This window comes from Gigantopelta aegis, chromosome 7, assembly GCF_016097555.1.
Source record: "Gigantopelta aegis isolate Gae_Host chromosome 7, Gae_host_genome, whole genome shotgun sequence".
Lineage (NCBI taxonomy): Eukaryota > Metazoa > Mollusca > Gastropoda > Neomphalida > Peltospiridae > Gigantopelta > Gigantopelta aegis.
Window position 1 is genome coordinate 37,100,799 of NC_054705.1, and position 24,021 is coordinate 37,124,819.

The 24,021-nt window shown below is 40.2% G+C and overlaps 1 protein-coding gene across 1 annotated transcript; it reads left to right on the plus strand.

The window, feature by feature from the left end:
- The first annotated feature begins 16 nt into the window (after positions 1–16).
- On the plus strand, positions 17–23,532 carry LOC121377511 (myotubularin-related protein 9-like). The gene is made up of 15 exons (XM_041505525.1): positions 17–79; positions 2,341–2,522; positions 6,143–6,302; positions 8,245–8,396; positions 9,725–9,853; positions 11,218–11,374; positions 12,139–12,243; positions 13,425–13,550; positions 13,993–14,095; positions 15,435–15,573; positions 18,230–18,314; positions 19,458–19,527; positions 19,963–20,062; positions 20,782–20,909; positions 22,830–23,532. The coding sequence occupies exons 2-15, from the start codon at positions 2,376–2,378 to the stop codon at positions 22,915–22,917; spliced, it is 1,689 nt and encodes a 562-aa protein (XP_041361459.1). The 5' UTR covers positions 17–79; positions 2,341–2,375; the 3' UTR covers positions 22,918–23,532.
- Positions 23,533–24,021: the final 489 nt, after the last annotated feature.

Here is a 24,021-nt window from a genome sequence, read left to right on the forward strand (position 1 = left end):
ACATTTTATCCGTGACACAAGGAAGTCAAACATTGTTTCAAATTATCGCACCTGTCTTGTTCAAGGAAAAGAAATCAAGGTTTTATGATTAATTTGAGCAGTTTTTGTGCTGTTAAGCAATATAGCTTGCGATTGTGTAAATAGTATTAGTGATTTTAAAAACAAGAGAAGAAAACGTGTAGAGGCGTGCATGCATAGACTGCTGGATGACTGACATGTCTGTCATTAAAAATATCCGACCGTACCCCCTTCCCCCGTCCCCCGTCCCCAATTGTTGTGGTTAGAGTTAGAGTTAGTTTTTGGGTTAGGGTGAGGTTTCTTCTTTATACATGTATCAGTATTATGGGGCATAACAGGCGGAAGTCTTCCCACCTACACATGGTGGACAGTAACTTAAAGGAACAGACCCTAGTTTTTAAACACTACAGCATATTTTTTACTATTAGAGCCATTTATGATCACTGAAATCAAACATTACTTACATATATTTTATTCTTTAGATTATCAGTTTCCACAGAACCGAAGTGTTTCTGATTATCCTGGTATTTCTAATACCAAAAAATTTATTTTTCATATTTTTAAAAACGCACGTGCGTCTGAGAAGTAGCTGTTTATTGATGTGAGTTCTAGTTTATTTTTAAGGATATTTCACATTTTAATGTCACATACTCTTCTTTCACTCTAAATTGTAACTTTATCCAAATGAGTTACTGGTTTGTAAATTAACTAAACTTAGTGTCTATTTTTTATGGTTAAAACTAGGGTCTGCCCCTTTAAAGCAAGGTGTTCATTAGGGGCACTTCAAAAAATTTCATGATGCAAAATTTGGCATTTTTCATACCCCTTCCTCTCCTTTGTAATATTTTGTAATGCTAAGAACTCTCTAAAGCTAATAGAAGGAGTACAATTAGCCCGAGTACTCTTGACGGTAAGAGAGGGACATTTGGACAGTTATTAAAGCACTCTATATACATTCTGTGCAATCTCTGCCCACCAAACGGTCAAGAATGTAAAGAGTTTGCCTGATATGCTATCAATCTCTAGGAGTAGGATCAATCCTCATTTCTGGGCCCATTGGGCTATTTCTTGTTCCATCTAATATTCCACAACTGGTTTACATAACATAAGCCATATGGTATATATTATCCTGTCTGTGGAGTGCTGCATATAAAAGATCTCTTGCTGCTAATTTGAAAGAGTAGCTCATTGCCTGGTGGCAGCGGGTTTTCTCTCTCATTATCTGTGTGGTCCTTAACCAAATGTCTGACACCAAATACAACCGTAACAGGCCTTGACCATAACTTTTTTCAGTGATAGCCCACCGGGCTACCAGGTTATGAAATATGGTAGCCCGCATTGAAATTGGTAGCCCCATAATTTTCATAAATTTATAAAAAGAAAGAAAAAATTAAAACCATTCATTTTTATTTAAACGTTTTAGATGAGGGTTTTTTTTTTAGATCTTGTTGATTGGGGAGTAAGTGGATTTACCAAAAAAAATCTAATAGCCCGGCGGACTACCAGGATTGGACATCTGGTAGCCCAACTGAGAAATCAGTAGCCAAAACACCTAGGGCTACTGCTAAGGTCGAGCCCTGCCGTAATTAAATGTGTTGAGTGTGTCGTTAAATAAAACATTCCTCCCAACATACCCCCTCATTTAATTACATAATGCTGGTCAATACTTCCTTCCTCTTGCCCACATGTATTTCAAGGACTGCCATTCAAGAGCTACAGAGCCATTAATTGGCAAGACTTCTAGATTATGGTAGCCCCATTCCATGGCTAGTGATATTCATTGTTGGGCTAGTAAATAACTACTATTGCCATGCCCGGCGGCTAGTAATTTTTTTTTAGTCAGATGTTGCTGTTAAGTCTATTTTGTAAATATGAATATCCTGCCCCCACCCCACCCCCCATTGCTAGTGTTTTTAAGCTCTGTCTCCCTTTTTAGGTGACATGTCCGATTATTACTATTATTTAGTGAAATTGTATTAACTTAAAGTAAAGTAGGGCCAGTGAATTTTTAATCATGGCTAGTACATTTTTTAATCACTGTTCCTATGGTTAGTGGATTTTGTAAAAATTCTAGAAGCCCTGCATTTTGGTAGTTAAAATCACTTTCAGGATATAATATAATATATATTTTTTTTATCATAACAGATGTGTCATGGTCAGCCAGCAGTCTATGCATGCACAACTCTACACTGTTTCTTTTTTAAACATTATTTTTTGTTAAATCACTATATGTAATATATATTGTTTGTCAAAAATAGGGGGTGCCCGTGCTCCCACCTTAATTCCTGCTAGATACATGTATATATATTTTTTTATCTACAGATATTTTCCACTGTTCGGACGGCTGTTCCTGAACCATGGAGTTTGCCGAGTTTATCAAGACTCCGATGGTGAACAGCGTCATCATGAAGCGACCGTTCCACGACGCAGTGGAAGGAACCCTGTGTGTGTCGGGTCACCATCTGATCCTGTCATCACGCAAAGACCAGAGAGAGGAACTCTGGGTATTCTGGCTTTTTACTGCATATTTTAGGGGTTGGGATATAGCCCAGCAGGGTCTCTGCCAGAGGGTAAATTGGGAATAGCGCCATACCCAATTTTTTTTGCAGATTTTTGTTTTTTTAAGTTAATCTCTTGAGAAAATTAATTACTCTTGTCATTACTGTATGATTTTCTTAACCCTAACCCTGAACGTAACCCATTTTCTTTCTGGGGGAGGTCCCCCATACCCTCTGTTGATTGTGGTTACATTCAATTCCATAGCGCCACACCCAAAAATGTCTTCTGGCAGAAACACTGCCCAGTGGTTAAGTGCTCGCCTAATGTGTGATTTGTCTAGGATTGATCCCAATCGGTGAGCCCATCCAATCCTGTCGTCAGGCATTTGATGTACAGGTTTTTTGCTAAAAGAAAGAAAGAAATGTTTTATTTAACGACGCACTCGACACATTTTATTTACGGTTATATGGCGTCAGACATATGGTTAAGGACCACACATATCTTGAGAGGAAATCCGCTGTTGCCACTACATGGGCTACTCTTCCGGTTAGCAGCAATGGATCTTTTATTTGCGCTTCCCACGGGCAGGATAGCACAAACCATGGCCTTTGTTGAACCAGTTATGGATCACTGGTCGGTGCAAGTGGTTTACAACTACCCATTGAGCCTTGTGGAGCACTCACTCAGGGTTTGGAGTCGGTATCTGGATTAAAAATCCCATGCCTCGACTGGGATCCAAACCCAGTACCTACCAGCCTGTCAACCGATGGCCTGCCACGACGCCACCGAGGCCGGTCGTTTTTGCTAAAAAGTAAGGAGGATAAAATTACGTACCTTAAAATTTTGGAAATTGATGGATATAACATTTTTTTTTTTTTTTTTTTAGATAGATGATAGTAAACAATGATGCCGTTGTTTTTATTATGTACTCTCAAATTATTTTCTAGCAAAAAGCCTGGCCTGGTACTTATAATGCTTTTAGAGTCTAGACTCGAGACTCTAATAGAGTCTGAGACAGTAATGTCGTGACAACGCCATATAAACTCTATGTGTGTGACGTCATTAGAGATGGAGTCTGGACTCAAAAAGTCTTGTAAGCACGGGCCCTGGTGATGGGTTGTATGATTGATATTCTTCAGTGGACACTCACTAAGTGGAGTCTTCCCCATTTTAGAGTGTATATTTAGTCTGTGACAATAGTAAGGAATCGTTCATACACATCAGTGTAGTTTCAAAGATATATAGAGGATACCCCCCATGTGTCTTGTGATATCATAATTTATCAGCATGAGTTGATAAAAGTATGAAACCGAGGCTTGCCGAGTATTTTTATACTTTTATCAACGAGTGCTGATAAATTATGATATCACAAAACACGAGGGGGGTTATTCTTTTTATCATCCATTATCATTATTTTCATTTGCGACAGTTGTAAACAATGTCAGTAATGTGGGTTTAATGTCACTATATTTGGCAGCGGTAGATTCATTAACTAGCAGAACGGTAGTGGTGTGACATCACTAATGATATATTTAGCACTGAAACAAACACAGTGACATAACAAAATATTGTCTTGTGATTAAAATTTGACCAATCAAGATTATAAGAAGCAATATCTCCTGCGGTAAATATCGCAGGAGATGTCGCAAATTATAGTGCCAGCAGTATCTCCTACAAAAGTCTTTAATGGATGATAAACAAGGTTCTTGGTGGTACTCTGTGTATTTAGTGTAATGTGCTGAGGTGTTGTTTAACATTCATTTTTGTCGCACCTTTATGATGTAAAAAGGCAAGATATAGGTAGGTATTACTTTTCAGCTGTGGCAGCTTTTGCGTTTAAACTTTCACATTTAGATCCATTTCTCACAAACTATAAGTCTGAGATCAATGAAACTTGGTTTATAGTTGCACCTATGAATGTTCATCACAGTGCATTGAAAAGGTATATGGTAGGCGAGACTATAAGACTCCATCATATGTGGTTATGTCGGATAGAAAAAGCACACCCGAGGTGGTGAAAATTTCGACCTAGAACAAGGCTTGCCGAGTCCCAGGGTCGAAATTTCCACCACCGAGGGTGTACTTTTTCTATCCCACATGACCGCATATGATGAATAAAATATACCGCGAAAATCGCGAACACGTTGATAGCACCGCGAATTTAAATACGCGCGAACTTATTTCCAATTTGGTAAAATATTATTTCCCTTATAATATATAGTCTTATCTCTACACGCCAACCCATATCAGAATCAAGCAGAGGTCCGCAAGGTCACGTGATTCTGTAAACCTGCATGGTCACGTGGATTTGATCGAAGTAACACACAGTTGGGTGTAAGTCTGTTGTTACGTAATCTCAGTTTTGTTGGTTTTCTTTGTAACTTTGAATGGAAGTTTGTGGGTACCACCAGTAATTAAAAGTTATTTCTTATGATATTTGCGTTTTTCAATTTTCTGTATCGATAACATGACAATAGTCTTATCAGACATACATACAACATTGACGTTTCGCTGACAGCATGGTGAACATGTCCAAGTGTGTGCGTGAAATCGTCATTGAAAAGAGTTTGGCAAATGAAATATGGGTAATTTTGATTTTATTATCGGGGGACACAGTCGCGAAAATGTAAAATGAAAGCCCAATCGTGAATTATTTTAGCATCCAAAAATATTTGCGTAGACGGTATCATATTTGCCGCTTCTGTTTCATGTATTAAGTATTAGTTAAAACTACAAATTAACAAGTTAGCTTTTATAATGAAATTTTAGTAGCAAAATATCAATCTAAAACTAACCGACTTGTATTGATATGACGTCATATGTTACCAATGCCATAATACTTCCCATGTTAAATGCAATAACATCATAGCCTATACAAGACCCGATTTATTTTGTATGGGCTGATATCATGGAATGGGTCTGTCTAGGGCTGGGAGAAAGATTTATTCCGTATGGGCTGACGTCATAGAATGGGTCTGTCTTGCATAGCCAGGGATGGCAGAATGATTTATTCCGTATGGGCTGATATCATGGAATGTGACTGTCTTGCATAGCTAAGGATGGCAGAAAGATTTATTCCATATGGGTTAACATCATGGACTGTGTCTGTCTTGCATAGCTAGGGATGGCAGAAAGATTTATTCCGTATGGGCCTGACGTCATGGAATGGGTCTGTCTTGCATAGCTAGGGATGGGAGAACAATTTATTCAGTATGGGCCCGACGTCATGGAATGGGTCTGTCTTGCATAACTAGGGATGGGAGAACGATTTATTCAGTATGGGCCCGACGTCATGGAATGGGTCTGTCTTGCATAGCTAGGGATGGGAGAACGATTTATTCAGTATGGGCCCGACGTCATGGAATGGGTCTGTCTTGCATAGCTAGGGATGGGAGAACCATTTATTCAGTATGGGCCCGACGTCATGGAATGGGTCTGTCTTGCATAGCTAGGGATGGGAGAACGATTTATTCAGTATGGGCCCGACGTCATGGAATGGGTCTGTCTTGCTTAGCTAGGGATGGGAGAACAATTTATTCAGTATGGGCTGCTGTCATTGAATGGGTATGTCTTGCATAGCTAGGGATGGAAGAAATTGAATTCCTTGCCATTGTTGTCTTTGTAGTTGCTGCACAGTGCTGTGGACAGTGTAGAGAAGAAACTGCACGGGGCCGGCGGGACTCTGGTACTCAAGTGCAAAGATTTCATCTTCATACAGCTAGAGATAACCAACGCAGAGGAGTGTATTAGTGTGGCCAACTCTATAGAACAGCTGTCCAATATAGGTAAACATAGATAACACTAACATTCATACAGCTAGAGATACCCAACACAGAGGAATGTATTAGTGTGGCCAACTCTATAGAACAGCTGTCCAATATAGGTACACATAGATAACACTAACATTCATACAGCTAGAGATACCCAATGCAGAGGAGTGTATTAGTGTGGCCAACTCTATAGAACAGCTGTCCAATATAGGTAAACATAGATAACGCTAACATTCATACAACTAGAGATACCCAACGCAGAGGAGTGTATTAGTGTGGCCAACGCTATAGAACAGCTGTCCAATATAGGTAAACATAGATAACACTTAACATTCATACAGCTACAGATACCAAACGCAGAGGAGTGTATTAATGTGGCCAATTCTATAGAACAGCTGTCCAATATAGGTAAAAATAGATAACACTAACATTCATACAGCTAGAGATACCCAACGCAGAGGAGTATATTAGTGTGGCCAACTTTATAGAACAGCTGTCCAATATAAGTAAACATAGATGACAATAACATTTATACAGCTAGAGATACCCAACACAGAGGAATGTATGGAGTATTAGTGTGGCCAACTCTGTAGAACATCTGTCAAATATAGGTAAATGTAGATAATACTAACATTCATACAGCTACAGATACCAAACGCAGAGGAGTGTATTAATGTGGCCAATTCTATAGAACAGCTGTCCAATATAGGTAAACATAGATAACACTTAACATTCATACAGCTAGAGATACCCAATGCAGAGGAGTGTATTAGTGTGGCCAACTCTGTAGAACAGCTGTCCAATATAGGTAAACATAGATAACACTAGCATTCATACAGCTAGAGATACCCAACGCAGAAGAGTGTATTAGTGTGGCCAACTCTATAGAACAGCTGTCCAATATAGGTAGACATAGATAACACTAACATTCATACAGCTAGAGATACCCAATGCAGAGGAGTGTATTAGTGTGGCCAACTCTATAGAACAGCTGTCCAATATAGGTAGACATAGATAACACTAACATTCATACAGCTAGCGATACCCAACACAGAGGAGTGTATTAGTGTGGCCATCTCTATAGAACAGCTGTCCAATATAGGTAAACATAGATAACACTAGCATTCATACAGCTAGCGATACCCAACACAGAGGAGTGTATTAGTGTGGCCATCTCTATAGAACAGCTGTCCAATATAGGTAAACATAGATAACACTAACTCTGTGAAGATTTTATTTTTGTATGACAAAGATATTAAATTATTTACATTTTGAGTTTACGTTTTTTCTCATGATGTATCTTTGGTATATCTATTGTGTGTTTATTAGACCCCTACCGGTCCAACCAGAGGGGACTATATGTTTCATCTCCGTCCTTCTGTTTGATTGTCCTTTTGTGTGTCTGTCTGTCCGTCTGTGCCACATATAGTTTTCTAGAAAAAAATTCACAATGTCTCAAGATATTGTGAAATTTATGAGCTGAAAATTTGTGTATAGCTTTCAGAGCCCTCAAAAGTACCCGGTCTCCGACGGCAAATCGCCACCTGAAACAGCTTTTGCCGCCGCCTACTTTTCGAGTAAAATTGTTCAGTTGCTGCATTTAATGGATGGTGACTGATTTGCGCTAACAGAGGCCATGAGAATGCATCTCAGAGGTTCGATTTTTTGAAAAGTTTCTAGGGGAGGGCCCCCAGACCCCCCGCTTTGCCCCCTGCTATCATCACTGTTGTAGCCTGCTACTTCTTAAACTATTGAGGGCGCTGAGCTTTATGATGTATTGTTACAGATCAAGGGTGGGATTTAGCTCAGTCGGTTGAGTGTTCACCTGAGGTGCTTGCATCACAGGATTGAACCACCTAGGTGGATCCATTCAACTGATTGGGCTTTTTCTCCTTCCAACCAGTACACCAGATGATGATATAACTCTAGCATATCTCTTCTATGTTAATTGTTTCAGATGATGTAACTCTAGCGTACCCTTTCTTCCACCGACTCCAGTTTGAGATAATGGAGGACGGCTGGCAGGCCTTTCAGCCAGAGAGAGAGTTTGCTCGATTCAAAGAATGTTCCGAGGAGTGGAGATTGAGTTCTGTTAACAGTGACTTCCAGGTATACATATAGTCAGACCTCGTTACAATGACCGTTGTTACTACGACATTTACACCATCTGACCACAAATTGTCGGGAACGAATGTACACCAATGTTATTTTGTTCATTACACCGGAATTCACACCTTCTGACACCAACAGAGCAAACTAGGAACAGACGTGCATCCGATGTCTGAAAACACCTCTTTACAACGACACAGATGCGGAGCACACAGCCATTTGGCATCCTTATCTCGTCGCGAGCCGACCGTTTCACATGATGTCTGAGTTACTGATGTCAGCTAACTCTGTAGATGTGTATTGCTTTGGAACCTAAGCCTTTAGTCATTCAATTAACGGATTAACTTCGACCAATCCAGTCTACTAGTTTTATGCCGTTTTGTAAACGAAGTAGATACCAATGGATTAGATTGACTGTGAATGGGCTTTGATTAATAATAATATTTAATGATGGTCTGTGATCCATCCCCGTCGGTGGGACCATTGGGCTATTTCTCATTCCAACCAGTGCACCACTACTGGTATATTAAATGCCTTGGTATGTGTTATCCTGTCTGTGGGGTGCATATAAATGACCACTTGCTACTATTGACACCCAATAGCCGATGATTAATAAATCGATATGACGACAATTTTGATATAACGACAAAGTGACCCAGGGACTAACATGGTCATTGTAACACGGTCTGACTGTATATATATATACTAATGTCCAAAAGAAACTTCACAAGGCTTAAAATTGTATTATAAAAAAAACAGTAAATGGTATAGTGAGATATAGAGGATGTGTTTTAATATGGAAAATGCACTGAATTATTACATGTGCTTATGCCATGGATATCATGGGTAAGTTATAGGATAAATAAAAGTATCAACATCTAAACATCACAGTGGATTTTGTGATACATGCACAAGTGTTTCTAAGGTGGTTTTTGAATTAGTTCTTTTTGATTAGTAACAATATTTATCAGATTGTTCAGATGTGGTATATACTGTCCTGTCTTTGGGATGGTGCATATAAAAGATCCCTTGCTGCTAATCAAAAAGAGTAGCCCATGAAGTGGTGACAGTGGGTTTCCTCTCTCAATATATGTGTGTTGTCCTTAACCATAAGACTGATGCTATATAACCTTAAATAAAATGTGTTGAGTGCGTCGTGAAATTAAACATTTCCTTCCTTCCTGCCAAATACATGTAGCAGGAAAAAAATCTGATAAGAGTATCAGAAAATCTTGCATGTCTGATTAAAAGCTAGAAGTAAGTTGAAGATATTAAACATTTCCTTCCTTCTTTTTTTAAAATGGTATTTTTTAATATATTTCTGTCAGGTTTGTCCATCGTATCCTCATGCTGTGATAGTTCCGAAATGTATCGACGACGAGATGATTGTCAGGGTAGCAGCGTTTCGACAACATGGCCGATTTCCAGTTCTTAGTTACTACCACCGAGACAGCAAGGTGAGTACAGCTGATACAGATTCTAGACACAAGACAGCACATACCATGGTCTTATATACACCAGTCATAGGGCACTGGTAGTGACGGAAAGGGGAGACAAAAATTGCATACAAAACGTAAGAGCACAAGTGTATATTTATTAACCTTCTGACTACTGCAGGTGAGATGTCTCGCCCATCATCACGTCAGTCGACATACTGTACACTGTATACAGTGCATTCCCCAATTCAAATTATACGAGTGCTGATAAATTATGATATCACAAGACACTAGGGGAGTATCCTCTATTTATCATTATTCAAAGGTGAGAACAGCCAATACAGATTAGTTCATCGGATTCTAGACACAAATACATTCTTATTACAAACATTTGTAGCTTTTGTAACCTGGAATTAGAAACCATTGCAACGCTTATTTTATAAATGAAATATGGTATGGTATACATGCTATGGAAAGAAGCTAAAATCCTTCCAATGTTGTGTTTCTAAACTTTGACTTGACACCCATGGCTTTGACTTTGGGAATTGTAGGGTGTACATGTGTATACTACCAAATCAAATCCTATAGACAACAATAGTAACATGTGGCTAAAACTCCTACCTGCAGCGTATCAATTGACATAATTACCACGGATATAAATACTACCACCCCTCACCCGTAAAGTGTTTCAGAAAAAAAATAGGGGTCAAGCTACTCATTTCAGACATAACGGGTAGCGTTTATGACTACCCTAGTTCTGCAGAAAACTTGAATACTTTTTTTTTTCACAGGTACCCTGAACATGTTTCAAGCACAAGACTACTTGACACAGTGGTACTAGATGAAATAAAATTGCATACATTTTTTGCCCAGATGAAACTTCTTTTTTTTTTTTTACAACCAACACACACACAATTATCACCAAGCACAGGACTTGTGGTGTTAACTTCTCTATCAAAAGTTCTGTGCACCTCGAACTTTGACCGAGTCGGATGTTATTTGGTTTAGTACTACCTGTAGCATCGTTTTACAAAATAATTTAGAATTTTCAGTTGTTTCAAAAATGTCTTAATTATGCTAAGTTAAATTTTAAAAGAGTAATACTTGTTTTTATTCAAATTAATATGTGTAGTCTTCATTATGAAATGTTATGGTTGAGGCAAGGGGTGTTTGTAAAGTGTTTCGTATCATTTTCAATATATATTTATCTATAAATAATAATAAACAATAGAAATATTTACATTCAGGTTTGAAATGTTTTAGGATTTTAGTTTAATATGTTTTTCAATTTGGTTTGTAATAGTAGGTTTTTAATACGATGGTAATCCTATTTAAAAAATTGTATTTTGTTTGTAGCAGTGTGTATTTTTTATTTTGGTTTGCAGGCTATCATGATGAGAAGCAGTCAGCCGCTGACTGGTCAAAATGGCCGCCGCTGTAAAGATGATGAGAAGATGATCAACTCGGTTCTGGGGATTGGGCGGAAAGGTTACATTGTAGACACACGGGCACAGAGCGTCGCCAAGATGGCTCAAGCCAAAGGTTAGATCAATTTGTTGGACTAAATCGAGAATTTTCAGAATTAAAATTTAGTTTTTAGGATTTTTGTGCAATCTTTGATTGACTGATCCAGTGGGTCACAGGATTGATGATCCATGATTGTGATGTTTTTTCCTGTTCCAACCATGTACTGCCCTGTCTATGGAAAAGTAAATATAAAAGCCATAGTTCAGAATGTGCTGAGGTGTCAGTTTTTAAATAACCATATATATTAAACAACCATAGTTCAAAGTGTGCCCATAGCAGGGCTCGAAACTCACCAAAAAATATGGTGGGCCAAAAAATAAAAATGGATGTTGGCAAATTAAGGTAAGCGAACCATGAACCACGAGCAAGATTTTAATGTGGAATAAATATATGCAATACAAATATTAATAGTGTCATTTTTTATAGCTTTAAGGAAGATCGCCCATTATAACACCATTATTTTTTAAAAGTTGTCCAAATTGGTTGCATTTGGCGACCTGGCCACAGGCCATTTCGAGCCCTGCCATAGTTCAAAGTGGTCAGATGTGAAAAAAACATTCCCTTCTTCTCTAAAAGTGCTGAAATAAAAATATATTAAACAGCCCTAGTTCAAAATGTTCTCAGATGACTGACTGCCCAGTCTCATATCATTACACATAAACATAACACTTCCAAAACATCGTTAGATCTCACACTACAGAAAAATAATTAAAACATAACAAGTCAGTTCACGACAATGTCATTAAAGAAACATTCCTTTCCTTTGTGGTGTTCTGCAGGTGGTGGTTACGAACCAGAAGCCCACTACCCACAGTGGAGGAGAATCCACCAACCCGTTGAGAGGAAGCAGGCTTTTCACGACTCACTCATCAAGATGGTCGAAGGTATGGCAGCCATTACTCAGTGTTTAACCTTCTGACTAATCGATTAGATTTGACAAAAACCATGTTGAGTGGGTACAAGGTTATAATGTTTACTCACATATATTCAATTAATGTTTTTTATAAATGCCTAAAATAAAGTTCATATTTGAATTGGTAAGTATTATTTTTGTGGGGTTTTCAAATTTTTGTGACATTTTAGATCGGTTAATGTTGATTAAAATCAAGCAAAAATTGGGAAAAGTTGTGTTTACTCACAGGCATTTGTGACTATGTCCATTATTCCCAATAACTCTGTTTTTCTGACCATTCAATTTCAATTTTGGTTAAACCAACAAAGCTAAACAATTTGGTGAACTTTGCTTGAAAAGAATTTTAGTTTTGGTCAGACTATAATTCCACGGGGGGGGGGGGGGGGGGGGGTAAATGGCTTAATTCAGTGTGTTGTAGTGATTTAGCAAAACAAACCAACTTTAACTGTACAGAGTTATTTCCCATTGCTATCTATTGTGACTTGTTCCTCCATTCCTTGTCGTAGAATACCCCTGTTTCTTTCTCTATTCATTTGCTACATGCTGTGTTGGAATGCTCCCCTTTGTTTTCTCTAGTTGGCACTTCTCTCTTTGTTTGCTGTTTGGGTTATCCCCCTTTATTTTATCCAAACTGTTATCTCCCTTTGTTTTCTTCAAAGAGTTTTCTTCCTTTTTTGCAAAGGAAGATGTTTAGTTCATTCTTATGTTAAATAGATTTTTATTTTTTTTCTTGCTCTGTTATAACAAACTTTCTATTTACCTGTAAAATAAAGTGTATGATACTTACCAAGATCCGTTCTAGGATTTTTAAAAGGGGGGACATAATATTCTAATATGGGCAATTAGAGTTTCTCAAAGGAAAATTAGCCAAGCTTCTAAAGAAAGCGAGATCTATAGAGGGGTTTGGGGTAATGGTCCTTGGAAAGTTTTGAAATAGAGACATGTTTTCAGGGTAATTTTGAGTTGTATGTTGTGGATGGTAAATTAAAAAACACAAAAAAAGTCATTAAAAAGGGGACTTTAAACAGCTGCCGCAGAGAGGATGGGTTATTCACCAGTACTTAAAGCATGAATTTTTACTTCACCGTATCATCTAAATTTCTAGTCATACACCAGATACCTGTAATATAAAAGTGTTTAATACCTTTACAGCATCAAGTGATGCGACGGCGTCGATGGACAAGTGGTTATCGAAGCTGGAGTCGAGTAACTGGCTGACACACGTGAAGGACATTCTGACGTGTGCGTGCGTTGTTGCTCAGTGCATTGACAAGGAAGGTGAGATAAATCTTTTTTAATAACAGAATTAGTGCACATTTTTAAAATTCTGAAAAATCTAGAAAGAAAGTACTGAATTTTGATGAGGTATTTAAATTGTGTAGCTTAGCATCCCTCTTATTACATGGATGTTCTCAGAATTAACTGCATGTTAAATAAAAAAAAAATTAAATTTAAAAAACAAAAATCATGAACATTTAAAAAAAAATTCTGAATGATCTGAAAGGAAAGAGCTCAATTTTATTATTTTATTCAAATTATATAGCTTTCCAGCCTTCTTATTATAGGTATGTCCCCAAAATTAATTACATGTAAAATAAAATCCCAGTTTTTTTAAAATTAAAATTTGGATTTCACAGTAGTTAATATATTAAATTTGGTTTAATTATTAACAAAGGATGGTTGACGTACGTAGTTTTGATGTGGTTTGTTTCTTGTACAGGTGCGTCTGTTCTGGTCCATGGTTCCGAGGGTTTGGACTCCACATTACAGATCAGTTCTCTGGCTCAGCTGATTCTTGACCACGACTGTCGCACTGTCAGTGGGTACGTTATTGCAGCCTTTATATATCTTAACAGATCTGGTTAACGACCTATTGGAGAGACCTCTACTGTTAGCGGATAAATTGTGACATCCTGTATTTTTATATCTAACAGATCTGGTTAACAACCTATTAGAGATATATCCATTGTTAGCGGGTACATTATTACATCCTGTATTTTTATATCTAATGGATCTGGTTAATGACCTATTAGAAACATATCCATTATTAGGTAGTACGTTGTGACATCCTGCATTTTTGTATCTAACGGATCTGGTTAATGACCTATTAGAGATATCTCTACTGTCAGTGGGTACGTTATGGCAACCTTTATGTATGTTAACGGATCTGGTTAACGACCTATTAGAGATATATCCATTGTTAGTGAGTGCATTGTGACATCCTGTATTTTTATATCTTAACCTAGTTTGAGCAAAAATGGAGACAGCACCATCTTTTGGTGTTAATGTATTGTTATATTTGTGCCGGTTCTAACTTATTTTGTTATATTTTATTTTATACGCTTTCTTTCTGGTTAAAAGAATTGATTGTGCTATACCATGTTAATTTGGAAACAAATAAGCATAATTACAATACGCCTTCATTCATTCATTATCTGGCCTAAAGACGTCCTCCTAATTTCAAGCCTTGAAAACCTTTTAACCCTGTTACAAGTGAACCCATTGAGTTATTAAAGATTATATTTATTTTAAAAAATGGACTTGTAGGTGATGATAAACAGTATTATTCTTTAGTTTTATTTTAATTGTCTTGTAGGGTGTATACTACCAAATCAAATCCCATAGACGACAATAATAACATACATGTATGTGGCAGCATATCATTTGACATAAACGCCACGGATATAAATACTACCACCCCTCACCCTTAAAGTGAATCACAAAAAATTGGGAGTCAAGCTGCTCATTTCTAAGATAACGGGTAGCATCTATGACTACCCTAGTTCCGCACAAAATTCAAGTACTTTTTTTTTTTTACAGGTGCCCCATACAAGTTCCAAGCACAAGACTACTTGACACAGTGGTACTAGATGAAATACAATTGCATACATGTTTTGCCCAGATGAAACTATTTCTTTTTACAACCAACACACTCCCATTTATCACCAATCACAGAACTTGTGGTGTTCACTTCCCTATCAAAAGTTGGGTGCACCTCAAACTTTGACCCAGCCAGACGTTATTTGGTTTAGTACTACCTGTAATTATTTTTTGGCATAATAAATCTGGTCACTGATATCTAGTGAGAACCTATCCCATTGATAGGCATGCTTTAAGCAGACGTTTGTGTTATCTTGTTAAGTGTTGACCTTGACCTTGCAGGTTTGAGGCTCTGATTGAGAGAGAGTGGCTGCAAGCCGGTCATCCGTTCCGCAGTCGCTGTGCGAAATCAGCATTTGCGATAACCAAGCATCGCCAGGAATCACCCGTTTTCCTGCTCTTTCTAGACTCTGTGTGGCAGGTAAGTGGTAGAGATTATAATCTCCTGCCCCACACCAGTGGGCTAAGCCCTGCCTCACACTACTGGTCTAAGCCCTGCCCCACGCCGCTGGTCTAAGCCCTGCCCCACACCACTGGTCTAAGCCCTGCCCCACGCCGCTGGTCTAAGCCCTGCCCCACGCCGCTGGTCTAAGCCCTGCCTCACGCCGCTGGTCTAAGCCCTGCCTCACACCGCTGGTCTAAGCCCTGCCCCACGCCGCTGGTCTAAACCCTGCCCCACGCCGCTGGTCTAAGCCCTGCCTCACGCCGCTGGTCTAAGCCCTGCCTCACACCTCTGGCCTAAGCCCTGCCCCATGCCGCTGGTCTAAACCCTGCCCCACGCTGCTGGTCTAAGCCCTGCCTCACACCGCTGGTCTAAGCCCTGCCCCAAGCCACTGGTCTAAGCCCTGCCTCACACCACTGGTCTAAGCCCTGCCCCAAGCCGCTGGTCTAAGCCCTGTCCCACGCCGCTGGTCTAAGCCCTGCCCCATGCCGCTGGTCTAAGCCCTGCCCCACACTGCTGGTCTAAGCCCTGCCTCACACCACTGGCCTAAGCCCTGCCCCATGCCGCTGGTCTAAACCCTGCCCCACGCCGCTGGTCTAAGCTCTGGCCTAAGCCCTGCCCCATGCCGCTGGTCTAAACCCTGCCCCACGCCGCTGGTCTAAGCCCTGCCCCACGCCGCTGGTCTAAGCCCTGCCCCACGCCGCTGGTCTAAGCCCTGCCCCACGCCGCTGGTCTAAGCCCTGCCCCACGCCGCTGGTCTAAGCCCTGCCCCACGCCGCTGGTCTAAGCCCTGCCCCACGCCGCTGGGCTAAGCCCTGCCCCACGCCGCTGGGCTAAGCCCTGCCCCACGCCGCTGGGCTAAGCCCTGCCCCACGCCGCTGGTCTAAGCCCTGCCCCACGCCGCTGGTCTAAGCCCTGCCCCACGCCGCTGGGCTAAGCCCTGCCCCACGCCGCTGGGCTAAGCCCTGCCCCACGCCACTGGTCTAAGCCCTGCCCCACACCAGTGGGCATATCCCTGCCGTGCCGCATACCTGTAGTGAGTTCTTTACCACTGGGCTACATCATGCTATTGTTCAAGCTGAAAGGGAGAAGGATCTGTCAAAAAAGGAGGAAAAAGAGAGGATCTTTAAAGAAAGAAAGGAAGAAAAAGGGGCAATGGCTTAAAACATACCATACAGTACGAAACTCCCAAACCATTTCTAAGTATACCAGGCTTGGTGCTTATAAAACTTTTTTAGAGTCTAGACTCGAGTCTGAGACAGTAATGTCATGACAACTCCATACAAATTGTATGCGTGTGACACCCTGCCCCCCAAAACTGCTGGGCTAAGCCTTGCCCCCCACACTGCTGGGCTAAGCCTTGCCCCCCACACTGCTGGGCTAAGCCTTGCCCCCCACACTGCTGGGCTAAGCCTTGCCCCCCAAACTGCTGGGCTAAGCCTTGCCCCCCAAACTGCTGGGCTAAGCCTTGCCCCCCACACTGCTGGGCTAAGCCTTGCCCCCGACACTGCTGGGCTAAGCCTTGCCCCCCACACTGCTGGGCTAAGCCTTGCCCCCCACACTGCTGGGCTAAGCCCTGCCGCACGCCACTGGGCTAAGCCCTGCCCGTCCCACGCCACCACACGCCACTGGGCTAAGCCCTGCCCATCCCACGCCACTGGGCTAAGCCCTGCCCGTCCCACGCCACTGGGCTAAGCCCTGCCCGTCCCACGCCACTGGGCTAAGCCCTGCCCGTCCCACGCCACTGGGCTAAGCCCTGTCCCACGCCACTGGGCTAAGCCCTGTCCCACGCCACTGGGCTAAGCCCTGCCCAACGCCACTGGGCTAAGCCCTGTCCCACGCCACTGGGCTAAGCCCTGCCCAATGCCACTGGGCTAAGCTCTGCCCCACGCCACTGGGTTAAGCTCTGCCCCACACCACTGGGCTAAGCTCTGCCGCACGCCACTGGGCTAAGCCCAGACGCATACCTGTGGTGAGTTCTTTACTACTGGGCTACATCATGCTATTGTTCAAGCTGAAAGGGAGAAGGATCTGTCAAAAAAGGAGGTAAAAGAGAGGATCTTTAAAGAAAGAAAGGAAGAAAAAGGGGCAATGGCTTAAAACATACCATACAGTACGAAACTCCCAAACCATTTCTAAGTATACCAGGCTTGGTGCTTATAAAATGTTTAGAGTCTAGAGACTAATATAGTCTGAGACAGTAATGTCATTACGGCGCCACACAAATTGTATGCATGTGACGTCATTAGAGATTGAGTCTGTACTCTAAAAGCTTTATGAGCACGGGCCCTCAATGGACATTACGTAGTTACTGAGAATTGCAATCTCCTGAGGATGACAGCGGGAAGCTGCCAAAATCTTGTGAGTACTTTGTAACATATTTAATGAGATCTTAAAAATATTAGTAATAATAAAAACATTCTACATTTTAAGTAAATATATTGTATGCTATGTCAGGGTTTTTTAATTTAATGTTTAAGTAAGCTATCTTCACTTTGCCTAAAGCTATTAAATAATGCCACGGTATTAAAACTAAATATCATATGCTTGTTTAAAAATCAAAACTGTCAAATTATGTACTGATTGGATGATTTGGTTAGATCAGTAATTTTGATGTGTATATATTTATTTTCAGATCTGGCAACAGTTTCCATGTTCCTTTGAGTTCAACGAAGATTTCCTTATACTATTGGTTCAGCATGCATACTCGTCACCTTATGGTACGTAACCAAATGGTCTCACCCAATGATAATTTTAATTCAGCATCTGTTAGTTCAGCACGCATACTCGTCACCTTACGGTATGTAACCAAATGGTCTCACCTAATGATAATTTTAATTCAGCATACCTTCTCATCTCTTAGTTTTAGCATGCATACTTGTCACCTTATGGTATGTAACCCAATTGTCTCACCCAATGATAATTTTAATTCAGCATACCTTCTCATCTGTTAGTTTAGCATGCATACTCGTCACCTTACGGTATGTAACCAAATGGTCTCACCTAATGATAATTTTAATTCAGCATACCTTCTCATCTGTTAGTTTAGCACGCATACTCGTCACCTTATGGTATGTAACCAAATGGTCTCACCTAATGATAATTTTAATTCAGCATACCTTCTCATCTGTTAGTTTAGCATGCATACTTGTCACCTTAGAGACTGTAACTGTGTTACCATGGGAAACCTAACATCCTAATACCAAACTTTGTAAATACTGGTATATAAAATAAAAATTATATATATTTTATAAACTTGAGAGGTTGTGATTGCTTTTGTTTATGGCAATGTATTTTATGTTTTATGTGTATATTATTGTATATAAATGTGTACTTAATTTATGTCTACTTGGTAAGTAAATATGAAATGTGTATATTTTGTGATATCTCAGAACTAGAATATTTCATGAATGTTGATAAAAACAAATGACTAGTTTTCATAACAGAATTATGTTTTTGTACTAGAATTACACTTTGTGCAACACAAGCAACATGTGAAATATAATGCAAAACACATTTTTCATATTTTTAAGTACGCACGTGCATCTGAGTACGAGTGCGAATAATTTTAACATGCTCATATACCACTAGAGTTTCGAGCATGTCCGTCCCGGGGCCTGTGACTTGCTCCAGGACAGATGTACGTCTGAGAAGTAACGGGTCATGGAGTCGAGTTTTAGTCTGTTTTAAATGGTATTTCACCATTTTAATGTCACATACTCTTGTTTCACTCTATTGTAATGTTATTCAACTATGTTACAGGTTTGTAAATTAATCAAACTTGGTGTCCATTTTTACAGGTTGAAACTAGGTTCTGCACCTTTAATTCCCTCTCACAGTAATCTGGTTTTGTTTCTTTTCAGGAACATTTATGTGTGACTGCGAACGTGAGCGGGCCTCGCATAAATTATCAAAACGAACTGTCTCCCTCTGGTGAGTATTAACAGTTATTATATTCAGGAATATGGAAACTTTCACAGGTTGGTTTTCTGTCCTTTTTTTTTTAATGATATAAAAAGACCATTGTGCCTCAAAAATCAGACGTTTGCCAGCGTGTACTTCACATATATTCTTTGTTGTTTATGTATCCTTAATTGCAAAAAAAATAATTTAAAAATTTGCCAAAGAATTAACGGTTTGGCGAAATAATTTCCGAATATTTTAGATCTCTATTTTTAGTAATTAGATATGCTTGCAACCAGTTTTGCCTGGGTGACCCTTCAACTTGCTTTAATGCCTTGCTGTTTGTTTTGTTATTTAATCAAAGCCAACACTTGAAGTTTTGATAAAAAAAACAAAAAAAAACTATTTGAGCCCTGATATCAAGTATTGAAAATGAACTCTTCATGTTCCTTTTCTCCTTTTCAGGTCTTACATGAACCGACCAGAAATTCTCCAGCAGTACCTGAATCCGATGTATGACCCCAATCCAGCTGTGATTTGGCCTTCTGTCGCCCCTCAAAGTTTGGTGTGTACATCGCAGAGTGGTTTAGATACAAGTTATATATAAAACTTTTTACTTTTAACATCACATTTTACATGTTTGGAGCAACTTGTATCCTATACAAAGAGTGGTTAAATTTATTATGTATCTCAAAAAAGTTGAGATCATTATTGTAATTTCAATTGGTCATTTTGTATTGAAATTTTGAAAACCTGTTTTACTTTGTGGTAGAGGCCTTGAAAGATTTGGGTTTTCCAATTCCAACTAGTGCCTTATAACTGGTACCAGAAATGTTGTAGTATGGGAAAGTCCTTATGAAAGATCCCTTGCTGTATTATAATAAGGAGTAGACTGTGGTGGCATCTCTCTCCCCGTCTATCTCTTTCACTTTCTTTCTCGCTCCCTTTCTCTCTCCTCCCCTTTCCCTCCTTTACCTCTCTCACTTTCTCTCTATTCCTCCCTCGCTTTTTCCCACCTCTCTCTCTCTCTCTCTCTCTCTCTCTCTCTCTCTCTCTCTCTCTCCACCTCTCTCTCTCTTTCCCTCTCTTTCTCCCTCTCTCCCCCCCCCCCCCCCTCTTTTCTACCATATCCACTTCTCTCTGTCTGTCTGTTGGAGTAATTATAATTATATAACCATAGTTGAAAATGTGCTGAAATAACCATGTTATACACCAAATAGCCATAGTGTAAAAGGTGCTGAGGTGTTGTCAAACTAACATTCCTTTCCTCTATTTTACTTGCAGACCCTATGGAGTGGGTTGTATCTGAGGAGTCAGGTGGATATCAGACCTGAACAGGAGGCCTGGTCAGAGATCGCAAAGATTAGGGAGTACGACAAAGAGCTGAGGTCAAAGGTCACCAAGTTAAGAAGGTATGTAAACATTACCATCAGAATCTAATCCATGGCCTCATTTTACAAAGTGATCTTACCGGAGTGGTCAGACTAAGCTCACAGCTAAAAGCTGATGGGGAATGGCAGGTGTGTGGCACGGATAGCCACAAGAGACAAGCACCTGTCGCGGTTGGATAGACAGGGACTGGTATGTGGAGGTGGACAGCGAACGAAGTTGAAAGATAAGAGGAGCTGCCAGATGGAGAAGAAATGAGACGGAAAGCAGTTTAATCGTAATCATAAATACAGCAAGGGATCTCAGCACTAAGATCACCGCAAGTGCGTTAGGTCCTTAGACACTTAAAGTGATATTATTGCTAAGGTAAATTCATAAAACAGGGGGGCGGAACGTAGCCCAGTGGTACAGCGCTCGCTCGATGTGAGATCGATCCCCGTCGGTGGCCCCATTGCGCTATTTCTTGTTCCAGCCAGTGCACCACGACTGATATATCAAAGTATGTACTACTCTGTCTGTGGGATGGTGCATATAAAAGATCCCTTGCTGCTCATTGAAAAGAGTAGCCCATGAAGTGGCGACAGCGGGTTTCCTCTCTTAATATCTGTATGATCCGTAACCATATTTCTGACGCCATATAACCGTATTGAGTGCGTCATTAAATAAAATTGTATTGTATGGTGTAACAGCGTCGGTGGTGTCGTGGTTAAGCCATCGGACTATAGGCTGGTAGGTACAGGGTTTGCAGCCCGGTACCGGCTTCAACCCAGACCGAGTTCTTAAGGGCTCAGTGGGTAGGTGTAAGGCCACTACACCCTCTTCTCTCTCACTACCGGCCTCGGTGGTGTTGTGGTTAGGCCATCGGTCTACAGGCTGGTAGGTACTGGGTTTTAATCCAGATACCGACTCCAAACCCTGAATGAGTGCTCCGCAAGGTTCAATGGGTAGGTGTAAACCACTTGCACCAACCAGTGATCCATAACTGGTTCAACAAAGGCCATGGTTTGTGCTATCCTGCCTGTGGGAAGCGCAAATAAAAGATCACTTGCTGCCTTTCGTAAAAGAGTAGCCTATGTGGCGACAGCAGGTTTCCTCGAAAAAACTGTCAGAATGACCATATGTTTGACGTCCAATAGCCGATGATAAGATAAAAAATCAATGTGTTCTAGTGGTGTCATTAAATAAAACAAACTTTACTTTACTTTACTTTTCTTCTCACTCACTAACCACTAGCCTACTTTCCTGGACAGACAGCCCAGATAGCTGAGGTGTGTGTGCCCATGGCAGCGTGCTTGAACCGTAATTGGATATAAGCACGAAAATAAGTTGAAATGAATTAAATGAAATGAAATGTATGGTGTAGTGTAGTGCCCTTTTTGTGTAGTTGGAGAAGCTCCTATATTAAGGGTGCTCCATTTTTTTAGGGGGTTGGGGGTGCGGCATAAATGCATATTATTACATACCTATTCAATCTTACTATAGTAAGAAAGACATTTTGAAACCATGTGATAAATGTCTTTTGTATCGCACATATGTGCAATGGGGAATTCCATTTTTCTTTTTACTGCAGTTAGCGCCTTTTATTTACTGACGTCATATATGATTTAAAATTGACGTCACATCATATTTGAAACATTACACTAGGCTGCCGCAGAGTATGATTCTTAACGTTAAGTAAATCTATTACAGGAGTTTTGATTATAGATTTAACAAAGTGTTGTTATGACATTAAAGTAAAAACCGTTTTTGTAAAACATAAAAGAAGGTATGTAATAAATACAGAACTTCACGTACATTGTTTTCCCTTCCTATTTATTGCACTTGTTTATTTTGTGAAAGAACACACCACTCGTGGACTCGTGGTGTATATTCTGTATATGAAATGAACATCTGTTTACGGTAGGCGAGACATTTAATTTTGTGGAATTCTTGTTTCTTTGCAGGCAACTTGCGAGTCTTGAGAAGGAAGGGCTGATGGCTGGGGTGATTGTGCCATCCACAGAGGACGGGCACGACAGCAGTGAACACTAGCCGTACAGGTGTGTTCATAACTGTCGCGTTGAACAGACTCACGACCACCATGTTGTATTACGCAGCCACCCACTGAAGTACGAAAAACAAAGTGACATTTGTTGACAGATGGGTTGCTTAATTCAAATCACTTTGTTATATTAGAGACGTTAAGAATGTTGTTATGTGGCCTCTTGAGCTGGTTGCAGCTTAATATAAGGTGACAGTATAATGCTGTGTTCATTTGGTCCTCGTGAATATCGTGAATCCATAAATTCCAGATTATGAACACGACTTCACCAAGTGGAGAGTGTTCAGGTGATTTATAGACAATGTGTAGTCACTCCGATCCCGAATTATTTGTGTGTGTTCTGCCATTTTTTCCACAAGTTGTGAAGATTGAGACAGAAAATCCTACAAGTTGTGTTCACTGATTATTTCACCACAACTTCTTCATTCCTAGCTATGACTCCGCTGCGAGTAGACGTCGCCGAAGTTGCTCTGCAATTACCCTCTCGATCATATTGGAGGTCGGACTCGGGATGGGCGTCTTAAACTAGTTATCTATCTATCTAATTTCTTTTTGACCGCCCGATCTAATCTAGCGACCAAATTTATTGAGTAGAATTTTCTTTATTAATTAGAGATGCACATCAAAATTTTAAAGGCCCACTATTTAATTTTTTGGATGTAAATTTCAAAATTGTCCCCTTAATTTTTTTTTCTGTCCCGGAGCAAGTCACTGGCTATCCCGAGACAGGTCCCTGGACGGACATGCTCGAAACTCTAGTGGTATATGAGCATGTTAAAATTATTCGCACGCACTCACAAATTGGGGAAATACGATATTTACGACTTACAATGAACACAGCATTATATCTACCAGTTTGGGATCATAGAAAAGTGTGGTCTTTATACAGGTGCTTGTTTAATACAGGTAAGCTTATAGTGAAATATTTCAAGAGAATAGTAAGGTAACCTGTTAATGCAGGTGGCTTTTTTACTGCGGGTCTAAATCCCTTCTATTAGATTTAGAATCATAGATGACTTTTTAAGTTAGGTGGCTGCTTAAGGCAGGTCAGTTTGTATTACACTGGATGATTTGGAAGAATAGTAAAGTGTCCT

Coding starts and splice junctions, on each gene's coding strand:
- LOC121377511 (XM_041505525.1), top strand. CDS start 2,376: ATGGAGTTTGCCGAGTTTATCAAGACTCCGATGGTGAACAGCGTCATC. Junction 11,375..12,138: donor CAAGATGGCTCAAGCCAAAG/GTTAGATCAATT, acceptor GGTGTTCTGCAG/GTGGTGGTTACGAACCAGAA. Junction 12,244..13,424: donor ACTCATCAAGATGGTCGAAG/GTATGGCAGCCA, acceptor ATACCTTTACAG/CATCAAGTGATGCGACGGCG.